This window comes from Cydia strobilella, chromosome Z, assembly GCF_947568885.1.
Source record: "Cydia strobilella chromosome Z, ilCydStro3.1, whole genome shotgun sequence".
Classification (NCBI taxonomy): Eukaryota; Metazoa; Arthropoda; class Insecta; order Lepidoptera; family Tortricidae; genus Cydia; species Cydia strobilella.
This window is the reverse complement of record NC_086068.1, coordinates 22,748,732-22,766,997: the sequence shown is the minus strand read 5'-3', so window position 1 is coordinate 22,766,997 and position 18,266 is coordinate 22,748,732. Positions and strand designations below refer to the sequence as shown.

Here is an 18,266-nt window from a genome sequence, read left to right as displayed (position 1 = left end):
AATCGGAGACTTTGCATGTCTGGTCATAATAATCCATAGCGAAAAACATTAAATTGCAATATTTATGAATAAAACATATTTTAGGAAACTGTAGTAATTTTAAAATGATTTGTTAATTAAAGTATGAAAATCAGCGGGATTGTCTTTACTTTTTTTTTACTTTTTCGTTCTAAAACTGCCAATAGTCAACGGCATTACTCATTCAGCCAATGAGACTATTTTAGAGAAATTAAATATGAAACAACAATTGAATGAGTAAAATAAGCATTTTATATCTTATATTTTACTTTGTTTAGACTAGATGAATATGTCAAATAACTTTAAGCATCCATTTTAATGTCGTAACTGTGGCTGAGGTACAGTCAAGGGCATAAATATATATACTTACATTCCCAAAGTTTCAAAAATATGTGTACGCTCTTACACCTTAGACAATAAAGTCGTGTTCACATATTTTTGAGCCATTTGTCTAGATCGATATTTTCGCCTTCGATTGTACGTCTTTTTACTATGAAGGGGAGACTTTTTGCGATAACTCAAAAACGACTAAACTGATAATGTTCGCTATAGTTTTCATTTAATATCTTTCTTAAGCTCTATTTCTACGATTTTTTCGACCCAGGGTTCAAAAGTTAGAGTGGAGGGGGGGGCACAATTCTTTTTTCTTGCGGAGCGATTATTTCGGAAAATATTAACTTTATCAATTTTTTTTTGTTGAAGACCCTTATTCGTTTTGAAGGACCTATCACGCGAAATTAAAGCGAAAAAAAATTACACACCCACTTTACTTGTAGGGGAGGTACCCTATAAAATGTTTTTTATTTTATTTTATTGTACAGCTTTGTTGGATTGATTGATTTATACATACATGCCAAATTGCAGCTTTCTAGCCCTAACAATTACGGAGAAAAACCTCGGACACACAGATAGACGGACGGACGGACGGACATGGCGAAACTATAAGGGTTCCTAGTTGACTACGGAACCCTAAAAAGGAGATAAGTTGACCGTGACGTCACTATACTCGTTTTCATCTAAATTCCATATTAGCAAAGCGGTTTGGCAGTTATAAAAAAGAAGCTGATTTGACTAGTAGGAAAATAGCGTATTGTTTACCGCGCGACCCGAATTGACAACAATGGTGATGTCCACATCATTTCCCATCTGTTTCCCTCCCTCTTTGTGGCGCTTCCCGTAGCTTCCGATCCTCTGTGTATTGCAATAGGGTATTCGAATTAGTCAAATCAGTTTCCTTTTTTCGAACTGTCAAAACGATTTTGCGAATTTATATGAAATACTAGCATGTGCATGTGACGTCGCAATAAAACTACCGACTCTTTATAGTTTTATACGGGTTTTAAAATTGAAATTGTGTCTAGTCTTCAGTTAATTCATCTACGGTGGCTAAAAAAATAAGTGCATTTCCGTTACCAGAGGTTTTGGGATTTTACTCAGCAATGGGACCAACCTCAAAAGCGTGATAAAAAATTTGGCTGTTTCATACATTTTGGCTGGTCCATTTTCTATGAGGGCAATTTTTTTTCGCAATTTCTTGGTTGGTCCCATAGTAAAAATTGCTCAGTATAATCCCAAAACCTGCCTGGCAACGGGAATGCATTTTTTTAGCCAACCTGTATATAAATGCGTGTCTTGAGTGACTGATTCATCAACGCGGAGCCAAAACTACAAAAGATAGAAAGTTGAAAATTTCAAAGGTTGCACGTATAAAGTGTACAAGAGATAAGAAGCGATTTTGAGAAATTCAACCATAAGAGGGTTAAAAAGGGGATGAAAGTTTGTATGGGGTTAAAATTTTAATTTAAGCTAGGAACTTGAAACTTCGTAAAAACGCATTTTATTATAAGAGAAGAAAACAAATTTTAGCGTTTTTGAAAATTCATCCCCCAAAATAGTGATAAAGGGGTTGAAAGTTTGTATGGAGATCAAACATTTTTGTGAGTGCGGTACTTGAATCTTTGTATAAAGGCATAGTATTAGGATAAAAGAAAAGTAATTCCAATGTTTTTAAAAAATCATCCCGTGAAAGGGTTAAAAAAAGCCAAAAGGGTTGAAAGTTTGTATGGAGATCAAACATTTTTGTGAGTGCGGGACTTGAATTTTTGTATAAAGGCATATATTATTAGAATACAAGAAAAGTAATTTCAGCGTTTTTAAATATTCATCTCTTAAAAGGGTTAAAAGGGGGTTGAAAGTTTGAATCCATTATAAATATTTTAAAACTTCTATAATATAATGTAGTATTAATTCAACCCCTAAGGGGCTTACAAAGGAGATAGAAGTTGAAACTTGGTAAAAGGGCATTAAAATAGAAGTAACTGATATAAACGTTTTTAATTATTTTTTTCATCAATCATTCCATAAGTTGGTGAAAAAAGGGTTGAAAGTTTGCATCGGGATCGAATTTTTTTATAAATAACGACTTGAAATGTCGTAAAAAGACACAATAATAGAAAACAAGAAAAGTGATTTCAGCGTTTTTGGAAATTTATTCCCTAAGGGAGTTAAAATAGGTTGAAAGTTTGCATCGGGAGCGAACATTTTATTTGAATTAGTGGACTTGAAAATCTTCGAAATCGAAGGCGGTTAAGAGGGATTATATCGAGAACATTTTTTTTCAACTAGGGGCTTTAATCTTCGTAGGTTGTGACAGACAAATCTCATATCTCATGCTATGTATAATTATTAACAAATGATTAACCTTCCCTGTCCCTACTGCTATCTTTTGCTGCATAATGCTCTTGTAGAATAACCGCTAACATACAAATACACGCGTACGAAGTCGCGGGCAATAACTAGTCTGGCATAAATGATTCTGCAAAAATGTAATCTTTTAAGTAAGTACTTCTTTGACACACCTCATCTGACAACTTATAAAATGGTCTACAATATATGTTTACTTAATATAATACTTCAAGTTATTCTATTTAAATACATATAAATACATATGTATTTAAATAGAATACGAGTCAAAATACATTAAATATTCCATCCATGTAAATTTATCTCTACGTTATACCTTTATCTTATCGCCGGCTTCCTCGCCTTGGCATCAGATTATTATAATTATTTAAATTGCCAAATTCAATTACATTAACACTTATATTTAAAAAAGGAGGGAAATTATATTTTATAAATAAAAAGTTACACTAAAAATGCCCTAAAATAAATATTACAAACTAAATTAAAAACTATAAAACCGGCCAAATGCGAGTCGGACTCGCGCACCGAGGGTTCCGTACTTTTTAGTATTTGTTGTTATAGCGGCAACAGAAATACATCATCTGTGAAAATTTCAACTGTCTAGCTATCACAGTTCATGAGATACAGCCTGATGACAGACAGACAGACGGACAGCGGAGTCTTAGGGTCTGGTTTTTACCCTTTGGGTACGGAACCCTAAAAATTAATTTTAAAACGGGCTGTGATGAAATGATGCTAAGTACTTGCAGGTATCAGATAAACTTGAAACGATTAGGTAGATGTCAGTTGGTTTAGAGTGTAACATTGAGAGCGGTTGTTTGATGTGGTCAATAGTCTGTTTATTGGCAGTTCGTGTGCGTCCATGTTGCGCCAGTATTTAGATTTGCGCTTCCTGCGCGTCCGCGGCGCGGCGATTCACTACAAACTTATCACTTAATCTACATTTGATATGAATGATTCTTGTCTATCGTTCCCCCACTTGATTGGGTCCTTTGGATATCCATATTGTACGATAATGTTATTTGTGTAGTTCATAATCAGTATACGGTTCTTCCATTATATGGTGTATTCTGTTGATTCGTAAAAGTTTTTTGTGAATGAGTTACGATCTACCCTAAAAATAAGGTCTTGTAAAAGTGATGCATTCTGTGTGTTATCATGTGGAGTCAGGTTGTTTATGCTAAGTAAGTATTAATGTAATGTAGGCATAGTCAGCATCAAACAACAACGCGCCAAAACTATCTGCCACGGTGTAATCGTTCCACATGTAGATATATATATTATCTCTTACTACGAGTACACGTACCTTATAGAATTTTGACGCATAGTCTGGTACGTTACTTTGTATGCTGACTGTACTGTACCTTTAATTTTTGAACGCCTATCATAGTCTAAGCCGTCTTAGCGTCACTTGCACTATACCACTAACCCGGGGTTAGCCGGTTAAATCGTTAATCCAGTGACAAATTGTACTGGTAACCATGGTACATGGTAACTCCAGGTTTAACCGGTTAAACCTGGGTTAGTGAATGGTGCAAGTGGCCCTTAGAGAATAAAGAGCGTTTATAGCTAATAAAATGACGGATAGTGAAAATTGTCAACTACTTAGCGATGAAAAATAATATTGATCTACTTATAGGCCAGGAAATGAATGCTCAAAAAAATTATAGAGGGAAATGCTTGGAACACAATTTTTGACTTCATAGCTTTGTTTGAACTAGTTATAGTCTGAGATACGTTATATATGATCGACCTACACCGATACGTCTGACGGATGAAACTTATATGTTATAAAAATATGTTCCTGAACATAATTAAATAGAGGGTTGCCTAAAGAAATATGGTCAAGGATATTTTTAATATTTCTCAAAAATGGACGGCAAAGTCGACATTGCCGGTTAAAAAGTAGGTCGCGAAGTGCGTAGTTTATGGTCAGTCAAACAATTAAAAAGTTAAAAACATTAAAGTTGAAGTGGCCATATCAAATGAAGGCATAGGTCCATTAAACAGCCAAACAGATGATCAGTACTTATTATTATAATGTTGGTACCGCGACTAATAGTTATCTCAAATAGATATTTGAGAAACCTAAATAGGTTTCTCAAATAGGTTGGCGTATTTTCACCAGAACAATACACTTTTATTTTTATTAAAAAAATAAAACGGCGGCAAAGCAAAAATTTTACTTTTTTCAGTGAAAATATATACATAAGAACGTTGCTGCAGTAAAATATTTTTATTGTATTTATTGCGCCATTTTTGAGAAAAGCACTATATATGACTCGGCTGGAAGGCTATTTGCTGGCTGAGGATTCGTTTTAAACGGACGACCTTGGGAGTCCGTTTAATCATATAGTAACTTATACTAGAGCGGTACTGTTATAGTAAATTTTGTAACCCCAGTAAATTCACTGCCATCTGTCGACACACTTTAAAACTAAAAATAAATATTTATAAAGCCTTGACAATAATGTACTATTATAACCAAAATCATCTTTTGAGGGTGTGAAAAGTGGGGTGGAAATTTGTATGGGAAATCAATAACCGCTGAACAGATCTAAATAATATTTGGGGTGTTCTACATGTTTGATTTTGTTGAAAATGATACCAAACATGACTTCAAACCTAAACTTAAACAGTATTAACCCCAGGAATTCAACTTCGGCGAAGAAGCTGAATTCCCCTCACACCAAATTTCACACCTTCAAAGTATGATTTTTGACAAAAACATATACTCATATTAATGCAACTTAACGAATGCTTAAAGTTGCGAATGTTTAAAGACACGACAGCTAAACAAACTTTACTGTATCAAAACACTAAATTTGTCACTACTCCACCGCGAGGAAAATTACTAAGACCTGTCCACAAAAAAAAGTGGTCGTAAATGATTTGATATATCTATTTACCGAATGCACATTTTCAAGCAGTTTTTTTTATTGTTAATAATTGTTTTACAAAATATAAAGGTTAAACACGCCAAAAATGGTGCACATATTTTTGCTTATTTTTTTTATCATAGATGATTAGAGTTTTGAATGATTCACGCTTAGTTTCACTAGACTTATATTGACCGGGATATAGACCGTGATTACCTTTTGTATTATTTGTGAGCTCCCGATATTTCGACGCAGTTACATGCATCATGTTCACGGGTGACATAGATGATATCGTTTTTTTGTATACTTAAATTCTAATCGCTAGAACATGAGGAATCAATGATACTATAATAGTAATTCATTCTATAATTAGTTTTCGTGATAATGAGCTCTAAACAATGACATAGCCAAATCACTTTGCACTAATTGCCTTGTAAATTGAGATTAAACTAAAGAAACGTGTTAAAATACATGATCAAACGAACTTCAAAGTGAAGTTCGATCAGTATTATATGAGTAAGCTTCATTCGAAGATATAAAAACCAGGTAGTCCTTTAACCTACTAGGCAACTCATCGCATGTTTAAAGTGGGTAGCAAAAACTTTAACTCAAACAGGTCTATCCCTACTTTTCCACCTAGTCTTGATGGGGCGCGCGGCTTGCCGCCATTGCTCATTATTTTTAGAGACTTTACTTTCTAAAGCAAAACTTTCTTTCCGGGTATAGGGGAGGGAGGGTAGTTATATCTTCGAATGAAGCTTACTCATATAATACTGATCGAACTTCACTTTGAAGTTCGTTTGATCATGTATTATATTTCTCAAGCTTCATTCTTCAGATATAAAAACCAGGTAGATGTTAAGAGTTGAAAGTTTTGCTGCATTCTTTCCCATTATCAATATTATCATAGCATATTTATTTCTGAAAACATATTTGTAGAAATAATTATCTACCATGTACATATGTGTATGTTATACACAAGTTTACTGTTCCAATTGAGTTATAAGGCATTGTTAAGAAGCACGGGAAAGTTTAGCAATGCAGGTTCAAAAAGGTATACATATATTAGGTATATATACTATATATACTTTTACGTATTAGGATATTTAAACAAAATCTAATTTGTTCTTCATAAAACCTAATTGATTAAGATTCCATACAATTTGTGGTCAACTTTGCATTAAGTTTAATTCGATTTGAAAAAGTTTAATAACTAAATAATTTTAATACGAGTAAACTCATAAGACATATGTCCTTTTGTGAAATGTATTAAAATTCACTAGCAGTGCTTGTCCGCGATACGGAATTTTGGAATGCTCAGAACAGTACACTATTGATGACAAGATTCAGGCTCGTCTAAGTGTAATTATCTACGAAGATAAGACGTAATTTAGGCTAACGATACAACCCAGCGTTACCTCCAGACAGGGTGGGATACGCTGTGGCTGTGATGTCTTTCCCCGCGTCTTGACGCTTATGTCGCGTAGGCCGTGTGATGTCTGTCTCACGACGACTCATCCTGCTTACGATGATCTCTGAGCAGACGAGGACAATGAGAAAATTCAGTTATTAGGCGCGTGCACGCGCAAATCGGCTTACAGCAGCTCCTGATCAACGAATAGTGACACGACGTGCAATGGACAAAGACTCACGCGGCCTAGCGCGTTTTCGAGAGCTTCAACTTAACAAAAAAACATGTATTTGCTCGAAACATGTCTAACGTCGTTTTTAAGTCCTTTGATTTACCCAAGAAGAATTATATTTTGATTTTTATCAAATTAAAAAATCCACCACTTTCCTGAAATCTAAAAAATATATGAACGTGCATAAATTATGCTTTCTGTTCAGTTATTAAGCATAAAGCATGTCATATGTGTGGCATCACCAAAGGTATTCTAAACAAAAATAATTTATAAGACTAGCAGTCTACTCAGCTTTCGAAGTAATCTTTCAAATAAGATTGTAATTTACCCAAACTCAAATGTTTATTATTGCGCTCATATTACATATAATGAATGGGCCAAGGTCCATTAATGGTAACAGAATATTTATTTATCATTTAATTATATATACGTACCTAATGTACATATATTCGAGCTATTAAAATGCATAATAATATCCAGTTAAACCTGAGTAGGTAAAATCAGCGTTTAACAAACATCATTAGGAATTAATTTAGTATACATTTATAAATGGCAGCTGTGACGAGTACCTTTAAATAGAATATATAAATGATATGAACCTTTTTTATTTTATTTAAATTACTATTATTGACCGCAAGGCGCGATTGACTATATTTTCACAAATATTGGTGTAGCGGCTTCTATTCTCGCAGCGCGAACGGGACAAGCACAGCAATCAACCACGCAATCAATGAAATGAAATGAATATCAATCCACAGAAATTCAGATATTAAGCATCAAATCTAAAAACTTATGCCCTCCATTCAAGTATTCGGCGCAAGGAACGAAAGACTGTGCGACGTAATGTTGTATATTTTTAAAATGTAAACATTAAAGCCGGAATAAAAAAAAAAATGCCTTTGCTGTATTGCTACATTTGCTACTATGGTTGTATTGAGAGTTCAGAAAACAAATATTATATTAAGTGGATTCATCTTAATATTTTAATCCATGACTTTTGTCATGAATGTGCTATATTAATGACATAGCGGTATTGCAAGTGGTGGGTCCCCACCAACTACAGTTACTAAACTTATAATATCAAGGTACATATATTTTAAACTTGGCAAAAACGTATTGCATGGTCCCATCGTATTGATGATGGCTGAAAGAGTATCGCGACCGACACATGAGAGTTGAACTGCATTCGACATTTATTGATTTTTTACGGTTTCTATTAGCTTCTTAATTATGTATTTATATTTTTATGTGCATAATCTGAGGGTGATCCTTTAAAAGATAATCGGAAGGTAATCGTTTTGTAGTTTTGATACAGGTTAATAGGTATTTACCTAGTTACCCATTATTTACGACCATAAAAATAAATATTAAATATCTGTGAGAGATGCGAACAAATATATTCGTGTGTGTAGTTAGCCAAATTGTACCGAAACCGCTTTATCATTAACTCAGTTAGATGGTACTCTAATGGTCACTTTGTCAGGCTTCGGCATGAACTTGTATTTAGGAAGAAATAAGCGTAAAACGTGTTTGCGTTTGTTTCTTAGCTTTAGTTGTAAGTTTAGTTTTTTGCATGCCAGATGCTGGTGAAATATGTGTTACTTATGTATAATATTGTCTAACCACCTTTTGTACCATATTTCATGCAAAATAAAGTTATTTTCTTTCTTTCTTTCTTTCATATTCAGTACTCACAAATTGTTTCATTGGGTTTATTAGATAGATAATGATGAATAAACCCATTTTCCTGTAATTCAATTCAGTTAGGTATCTTTGTTGCAATTAGATGATTCTAATTATTTAATTATTCAATATCACTTAAAAAACTAAAATCATATTTTTAAACAGACACAAGGTACTTAGATACTGACATCGCCTATGCCTTTAAGCGATCACGGTATTATAAATATATTTTTATGTATCCCGTAACAATATTGGCGTACGTATCCCGATAATTTGTATGGTTATATGCATATATAAACATTCAAAAATCGTCACCAAAATATATGCATTGTGCAGGGTATTACCACTTAGTTTATTCCATTTCATTTGTGGTAAAAGAGATTTTATCCAGCTTAAGTTTAGGAATTTCGATCAGATTCACATCACGTGACGTGATGTAGGTACACCTATTTAGCAATTCCCACTTTTAGAGACAAGTTATACTTATGTGGGTAATATAAAAACAATATAGGTACTATTGTATTGTTTCAATTATAAATTTACGAGGTAGTCTCGTGTTTATTCAAATTCAACCTCTGGGCAGATAAAAGTACCGTACTATGGGTTAGGTGTGAGTAAAATTTATTCTGTAACATATAATTGGATATTAAAAATCCAAATATATTTTATATGTAAGGATTTATTTTAAAAGGCAATGTAGTCTTGTGCCGAACATTTCGGCAGCTAGACCGACGTGTCTCTGACACGCACAAATCAAAAATGAACGCTGGTGAAAAAATTTAAAAGAAATATTTTTAATTCGAGGGTAGACTTCGAATGTTTTTCAAAATAAAACCCGTAAGGTTTTAGATTACATAAATAAGCCTACATGAATAAAGTATATTTGAACTTGAACTTAAAAGATAATTCTTTATTGCACATAGAAAAACTTGAACTTGGTGTTTTAAAATGTGCGTGGTTTTGATCGAGAACCGCTATAGATTTATTAAATTGTGTTATGCATTGCTATCGTGTTGACTCACGGCCAACCCCAAGCAAGTTCTATCTTCGTGACGACTCTAGGCCGCCCCCCAGGTTTATAGTTACCAGTCGTGGACTCACGGTCCGCGCGGTACTAAGTAAATGCAAGGTATTTGATCACAAAGTGTAAGTTTTTTACAAAAATAGTTAAAATAGTTACACTTAAGTAAGTATCTGATTTTTCTTCAGGATCTGAAGAATCTATTATCACTCGGCAATTTTGCTTGAGTTTCTTCTGTTGGGCCATCTAAAACCAAATAAAAAGAAAGCCCCTCCCTCGTCTCTTTAACACAACACAATATGATTATTTAGGGCCGTTTGTTTCGTTGCGCGCTGTCCGATCTTAATTAAACCTTTGGTTGGTTCACGACCAACCCCCGGGCGCAATCGGTGTTCGAAGTACGAACAGACTTTCCATCGTGTTGGTTCACGACCAACCCCCAAGATAATTTTTTCCTTCGTGTTGGTTCACGACCAACCCCCAGGATGATTTATTCCTTCGTGCTAGTTCTCGACTAACCTCCAGGATGATGAACAATTTTAATAACAAATATATTTTATATTGCACAACGAATACGAAACGAATAATCCCACAGCTTACATCTCGTATTCTCGTATAAATCGTATAATGACTGCACTAAGTGCACTACGTATAGGCATTTTAAACGACTTTGAAACAAAATTATGATTTTACGTGCGTTCGTTGCCTCACAAGAATAAAGAATGAGAAATGGCGGCAAGCCGCGCGACCCATCAAGACTAGGTGGAAAAGTAGGGATAGACCTGTTTGAGTTAAAGTTTTTGCTACCCACTTTAAACATGCGATGAGTTGCCTAGTAGGTTAAAGGACTACCTGGTTTTTATATCTGAAGAATGAAGCTTGAGAAATATAATCTTAATATATCAATAATCAATAAGATTGTGTTATTAAAATGTTGTGACGACGATAGTGAATGGATAGTTAGAATACCAGAGAGCAGAAAAATACAAGATGTAAATGACAAAAAAATTAAAACTTGAAACACAGCGTTCTTATATGAAACCTTCTTTCTTAAGATGTTCTTATATGTATGAATGTGAGTTGCGTGGTTAGGAGTATCCAGTTGCATACGAGTGTAACTGAAGTCCACTATAGCTCGTGGTCGGGCGGCGGCGGCGGCGGCGCGGCGATTGGCGTGGCCTCGACTACGAGTAGGTACGTACGTACCGCCGCACATGTGCTTTAATGACTTACTCATGGTGTGAACACAATTAAGGTTCATGAATAAGATATTTCATGTACCTGGGTGAATTAACTTTTTTCTTATCACTCGTTGCCACGGTTACGGGCTCCTGGGTCACTTAAAATCCTAGTTTTATGGTATTTAATTAAACAAATCATGATATGTAAATATAAAGCCTTTTCATAATGGGTCATTTAGTGAGTACGTTACTAGAACGTGATTTAACAGTTCTTTAAATACTGTAATCGTGTAAAGATGCAAATTTAAAGAAAACTTAGTATAATTTAGAAAATTTGCAGAAATCGCGAAGCGTCTGGTTGACGTAACTGGTGACGGAAGAGCTGGCGACTTCCTCGCACAACGTATCAGCATTGCGATACAACGAGGAAATGCCGCCAGCATTCTTGGTACAATGCCTCAAGGGCCTTTAGAATTTAGATAAGTATACAATTAAGCTATTAACATGATCTATAGGATTTTTTTTGGATATGTTAAAGAAGGCGATGGCTGGGAGGGCTGCGGAAACCGTCACAGGGCAAGACCGAGAAGGCCTCGAGCGGGGCGCAGTCCCCAGCGGATAAGCCGGCTCAGCTGAAAAAGGTTCCTTCCGAGAAGAAACTGAAGGTGCGTGATCAACGTTTAGTATTTTCAGCTTTTTGAGTTTAACCGGCTTAACGCCTTCATGTTTACGTAGAACTTATTACATGTAAAAACTTATTAAGTTCTGTTTGATCAAATTGAGAGCGAGCGAGCGAGCGAGTTTTTATTTAAACTAAAATAAGCTGACGAAGGCTAGGTTCACACAGCGTAATTTTTTCTCGTATGCCGTATACGGGATTTTATCGAATTATGGATTAGGATTATAGTTACAAGTGGTTTAAGACAACCGACTCTAAATAATAATCATAATAAGCCTGCAGGGCAGCTTGTGGCGAGCTATTGTGGGTAGTGACGACCCCACGGACCCGAGTGCTCCAGAGAGTTGGTCAGGGTCTCCGTCTCCGGCGTGTCTTGGAGTCTTCGTCGGTTTGAGTGGACCCCAAGGGGACCCGCAGTACTCTCAGCTCTGGCTTGCCTTCATTGGCCGTCCAGAGGGGAGTCGTAAGAGCTATAGCTATAGCTATGCTCCAGGGGTGGAAGTGTTAAAGGGCATAACGCCGCGAGTAACTTCGGAGAAATCGCAGCACACCTCTGGACACCCCTAAGCCGCTCACGCCGGTGTTGCGCCTGGCCATCTTTCCGATGGCGCATCAGGTGCCCATCTAGCGAGTGGCGAGTCACCGCCTGCCTCGATAACACTGTTGTCACAATGTTATAGGTGTCCGGAACTCTTTGCAATAGCCAAGTCTTACTCTTTCCATTAGTTGTATAATTGCTCCCAATGCCTGCTGAGACCGGTTTACGGGTATCTATTGATGTACCCGTAAATGGGATCCAGCAGGCATTCTACATGACATCAAAGCTCTCCAAACAGCCTCTACGTGTTGGATCTGTGTCCCCTCGCATGCCTTATAAATGACCGGGCTTGAAACCCGAGAGTTTGTAATGTAGATACGAATTATAATTACAGGATTAAACGAACTTACCTGAAGTGAAGTTCTATCCTGATTATATGAAGTACTTAGTCCGTGGTGGTAAATTATTGTAGTGGTCCCAGTTCTGCCTTAGAACGTCGCGAATTTTATAGCTATTTCTGAAAAAGAAAACCTCCGCCGCTGGCAACACCCTAAATGTCAGTAGGTTTAGAGCTAAATCAAGAGGGAAGAAGTTAACAAATTTAATGTTAACTTGGGAGGGAGGGAAACTCCTACCACGGACTAAGTACTTCATATAATCAGGATAGAACTTCACTTCAGGTAAGTTCGTTTAATCCTGTAATTATATTTGTACTTAGTCCGTGGTTAATTATTGTAGATGTTTAGAGAATTTAACATCAATGAGTACAACCCGGTCACAATATCTGTGCACCTGACCTCGTGACGTCATATCGGCGGTCTGGGTACGGTGTGAAAAAAAGTTTTTTCGAGAAATGTGGAGGTGTAGCGGCAACGAAGATGCTAACCGTACTGTCGCACCGGGGAGTGCGCGGAGAGGTGACAGGGGAAGCGGGAGAGGCGCCACATTCCAGCGAGGTGCACAGATATTGTGACCGGGTTGTAACTTGTAATGATATACAGTTTAGACTAGCATCAGGAACATCCTTGTGTACATATTCATAATATAAATTAAAATTAATGAGACTACACAGTTGAACAACAAGTGAAAGCTTATTATTAACAAATTTATAGAACTGCGTTATGGAATTAATAACAGACCTAAGGATAGTTTTCGAAATATCCCATCATCATTATCATGCGCGACTCATGAGAGTCTACTTTGAAATATTTGTAACTATTAGTAAAACGTCTAATTAGCATTATAAAAATGATAATGATTTAGGCATAATATGTATGAGCAAACAATGATATCATACTACATCTTTCAGTGACCTAGTTGAGATTCATTGTTCTCTTTAGGCTCTAGAGAGGTACCTCGCTATTACAGACATAATGTCTGTTAGATCAGTCAAAACAAATTATCATGAGTTATCTAAATAATTTGTGTGTCTATACTAAAAGCAAATTAGCTTGTAATTTCCGGAAAAATCAACCACACAATATTTATTTAATGATCTATATATATATAAACGTAAAAGTCCTGTCTAACTGACTGACTGACTGACTGACTCACTTAAATCAACGCCCAGCCCAAACCGTTGGACCTAGAGAGCTGAATATTTCACAATAGATAGCTTTTATGACGTTAGTATCCACTAAGCAGGGGTTCAAAATTCATCCCCTAAGGTGGTGAAAAAGGGGTTGAAAGTTTGTATGGAGATCATAAATATTTTCGAGTGCGGTACTTGAAACTTTGTGTAAAGGCATATTATTAAAATACTAGAAAAGTAATTTCAGCGTTTTTGAAAATTCATCCCTTAAGGTGGTGAAAAAGGGGTAGAAAGTTTGTATGGAGGTCAAACATTTTTTGAAGTGCGCGACTTGAATCTTTGCATAAAGGCATGTTATTAGAATGCAAGAAAAGTGATTTCAGCGTGTTTAAAAATTCATCCCCTAAAGTGGTTAAAAAGGGGTTGAAATTTTGTCGTGGTCCTAATTTTATTTTAAGCTAGGTACATGAAACTTCATAAAAATATATATAATTAAAAGAGAAAAAAACTTATTTCAACATTATTGAAAATTCATCCCCCAAGGTGGTAAAAATGGGGTTGAAAGTTTGTATGGAGATCAAATATTTTTTTGAGTGCGGGAATTGAATCTTTGTATAAAGGCATATATTATTATTTTATTTTATTTTATTTTAAGGTTCACCGACAGTTATTACATTGAGGCTTACATCTATTCAAACATTAATTACATGCTAAATGTATAACTAATTACTGGTAAACACCACATGCGAATAATTTAAAACCAAAGTCAACGACAAAGCCGACACATTTGAACACCTTATTATTGTAGAATAAGGAGCAAAGCGCAACCATGATGTCGACTGTTTAAGTTGTATTATTAAATATGGAATTAAAACTAAATATACTAACTACTAGTGAATAAATTTCTAATTTTGGACAAGGAGTCAAAGTGAATGTCGAACTTGTCACTATATTTATTTATTAAAATGCTCAAGCGTGGTACCGGGGAGTTTGACCCTAAAACAGTTCGGCGCTGGGGGCGAGACAGTGGCTTGATAGCAAAACGCGGTGTTCTTCTAGGCACTGAGAATCGAAAGCTACTCAGGAGTTGTGGACAATCTATACTATTTCTTATAAGCTTAGTGAGAAATTTGAGATCGAGTAGATCTCTACGATTCTCAAGAGATATCATTTTAAAACGTTTTAACCTATCCTTGTAAGAGAAAGATCTTTTAGCAAGACCTACCGATCGAGCCAAGTGCCACATAAATCTTTTTTGCAATCTTTCAATCCGAAGACAATGAGTTGCATAATGTGGTCGCCAGACGATACTACCATACTCTAAGTGACTGCGTACTAGACTGTAATAGAGGAGTTTTTTGGTTTGTGTCCTACGAAATACCTTTCCGTTTCTTATGACAAATCCTAACATACTTGAAGCTTTTTTTACTATTGCATCGATGTGAGGAACGAATGTAAGTTTTGTGTCAAAGATAATTCCTAGATCGCGTATAGTCTGCACTTTAGGAAGACATTCGCCAGCAATATGATAGGATGAAGAAACTGCATTGATCTTACGTGTAAAACTAATAGAGGAGCATTTTTTGGCATTGAGAGACATACCGTTTTCTGAACACCATTTATTAAGTCTGTCAATGTCATCCTGGAGGAGAGCGATATCGGAAGGACAAGTTATCATTCTAGCGAATTTGAGGTCATCTGCATACATGAACGGGATAGAGTGATGAAGTTGGGCGGGCAAATCGTTTATAAATATATTGAATAATATTGGACCAAGGTGGGAGCCTTGTGGAACACCTGAAGGGATATTATAAGTCTGAGAAGAAAAACCATTAATAACTACATAAAATGAACGGTTATGGAGATATGACTCAATCCATTTTAGTAGGGGATCCGTGACGCCGTAGGAAGAAAGCTTCTGAATCAAGACCATATGAGAAACTCGGTCAAATGCCTTACTAAAGTCGGTGTAGATAACGTCGATCTGTTTATTAATATCAACAGCCGTAGTGACAAGCTCAGAGAAGGAGGCAAGATTGGTAGAAGTTGACCGTGCAGGAACGAAACCATGTTGATGATCGGTTATATACTGTTTGAAGTGACATTGAATAAAAGGACAGATAAGGGATTCGAATATCTTGGCAAAAGTGCAAAGTATAGATATCGGTCTATAGTTCTTCACTACGCTAATATCATCGGCCTTGTGTATTGGAACAACTTTAGCTCTTTTCCATACATCTGGAAAAATACCAGTTTCAAGCGATTCACGGTAAATAATATGTAGCGGATAAGATAATGTTTTTGAACAATTAGATATAAAAAATGGGGGGATACCGTCAGGGCCAGCTCCTTTAGCAGCATCAAGGTGTTTCAGTTTTTTATTAATCGAGTCAAGGTTTAATGTTACGTTATTAAGACATTCAGATGATTTTATGACACTGGCCATATTAAAGTTATTGGTGTCATCCTCCCTGTAAACTGATGAAAAATATTGAGCAAATAAATTACAAATCTCTAATCCTTCCGAGCTTACAGTAACCCCGTCTGTCATCGAAGCAGGAAAGCTACTCGCACCTCCTCGTTTTGCTTTTATGAAGGACCAGAAATATTTTGGATTATTATGTATATTATTTTCAACGTGAGAAATATAGGAGTTATAGCAAGAGATTGCGTATGCGTCACATCTTTTTCTTAGTAATTTTAATTCAATTAGGTCTCGCGGATTTTTAAACTTTTTGTACCGTTTTCTTGCATTATTTTTTTCTTTTAATAGTTTTATAAGAGTACGATTAAACCAAATTGGATATGTGTTCGAATGGGTTTTTTTATAAAAAGGGACCAGTAACATAATTGCATCCATAAGAACCTCATAGAACGTTGATACCATTTCATTAACATCGTCACAGTTTCCAAATAATTCATCCCAGTTTTGACGATCTAAGTGTTTATTTATGCTGTCATAATCAGCTTTACGAAAGTTTGGGATCAAGGGAAGGTTGTTGCTCTTTAAACTATTGGTCTCGATTAAAGGAATAGTGATAAGAATGGGCGGATGATGAGAGCCTGGGTTAGAAAGAATCTCACAAGCATTGGAAACAGATGTAGATATAATATCTGTCAAAACTAGATCGAGTGTTCTGCCGAGATTATTAAGAATGCCATTACGCTGAACAAGGTTATTTAAATTCGCAAAATCAATTAGCATCTCTTCTGTCAGCGACAATTTAACGTTAAGTGATTGCTGATTATTCGGTTGTGCCCAGTTTATGCGTCCCAGATTAAAGTCTCCTATAAGAATTGTCGAGCTATCAATTGACTCCATGACCTCATTACAGTTTGAGAGGAAATAATCTAAGGTAGTTTTCACAACAGGTGGGGGTAAGTATACGGCACATAAAGCAATTTTGGCACATGAGTTATGCAAGGGGAGATCGAGAGTGACCCATAAATCTTCACAGTTAGTTTCCCAACTATACATTCTAACAGGCGCGAACCTTTTCAATACTGCTACAAGAACACCACCACCCTCCTTACCACAATCAAAGCCGGTTGACTCTCGATCCCTCCTGAATACAGTATAACGGTCATCAAAAAGTTCATGTGAAGAAACACTTTTGTTTAGCCAGGTCTCAGTCCAAACTATAACATCATAATTAGAACAGCAGACATTCGTATAAACACTATGAGTTTTGGTTCTAAGACCACCTATGTTTTGATAATATATATTAATGCTCGAGAATTTTAAAATAGTTATAACAAATCAGCTTGCTAGGTATCTTAAACTATCTTAAACTATCTTATTTAAAGAGTCCATATCTCTAATCAGTATATATTCGGAAACGTCAGATTTTCTCACAAAGACGCGGCCTCCTCTCACCCAGACATGCTTATATCCCTTCTCTTTTGCTTTTATTCGTGTTGCCGCATGAAGTGACTTGTTTGCGAGGCTCAAATGTTCCATAACGTATATCGGGGATTTCACACCCACAAATCCCAGGTGTGACGTGTTCAATTTTTCGGGAACAGGTTTAGATTTGTTGAAGTTAATTGCTGCAGCTAAGAATGAGTCTCGAAGTCTGGGTGTATTAAATTGCACAATAATGGATTTAGGTCGGTTATTGTTGTTATTTGACTTCATGACTCGCGTGCAGTGAGAGACGTCTTCTTCTTTTACTTCGCTTTTTACAATCTTCCCTAAGTCCATAACAATTTTAATTACATTTTCATTACTTTTTTGGGGTACACACTGTATCTCGACGTTGCTGGCCCGACTCTGCTGTTCTAAATAATTGAGACGGCCTGTCATATCTTGTAAGGTAGTTGACATTTTATTATTCTGGTCTTGCAGTTCCTTTATTCTTTTTTTATCTTCTTTGCTCTCTTTTTTTAT

The 18,266-nt window shown here is 35.9% G+C and overlaps 1 protein-coding gene across 1 annotated transcript in view; it reads left to right on the top strand.

Moving 5' to 3' along the window:
• The window catches only part of LOC134754462 (triple functional domain protein), a 364,706-nt gene that overhangs the window by 275,298 nt on the left and 71,142 nt on the right, over window positions 1-18,266 (top strand). Inside the window, exon 30 of the mRNA XM_063690796.1 lies at window positions 11,667-11,793. Within this exon, the coding sequence (XP_063546866.1) occupies window positions 11,667-11,793 (127 nt within the window). The remainder of the gene's footprint in view (window positions 1-11,666; window positions 11,794-18,266) is intronic.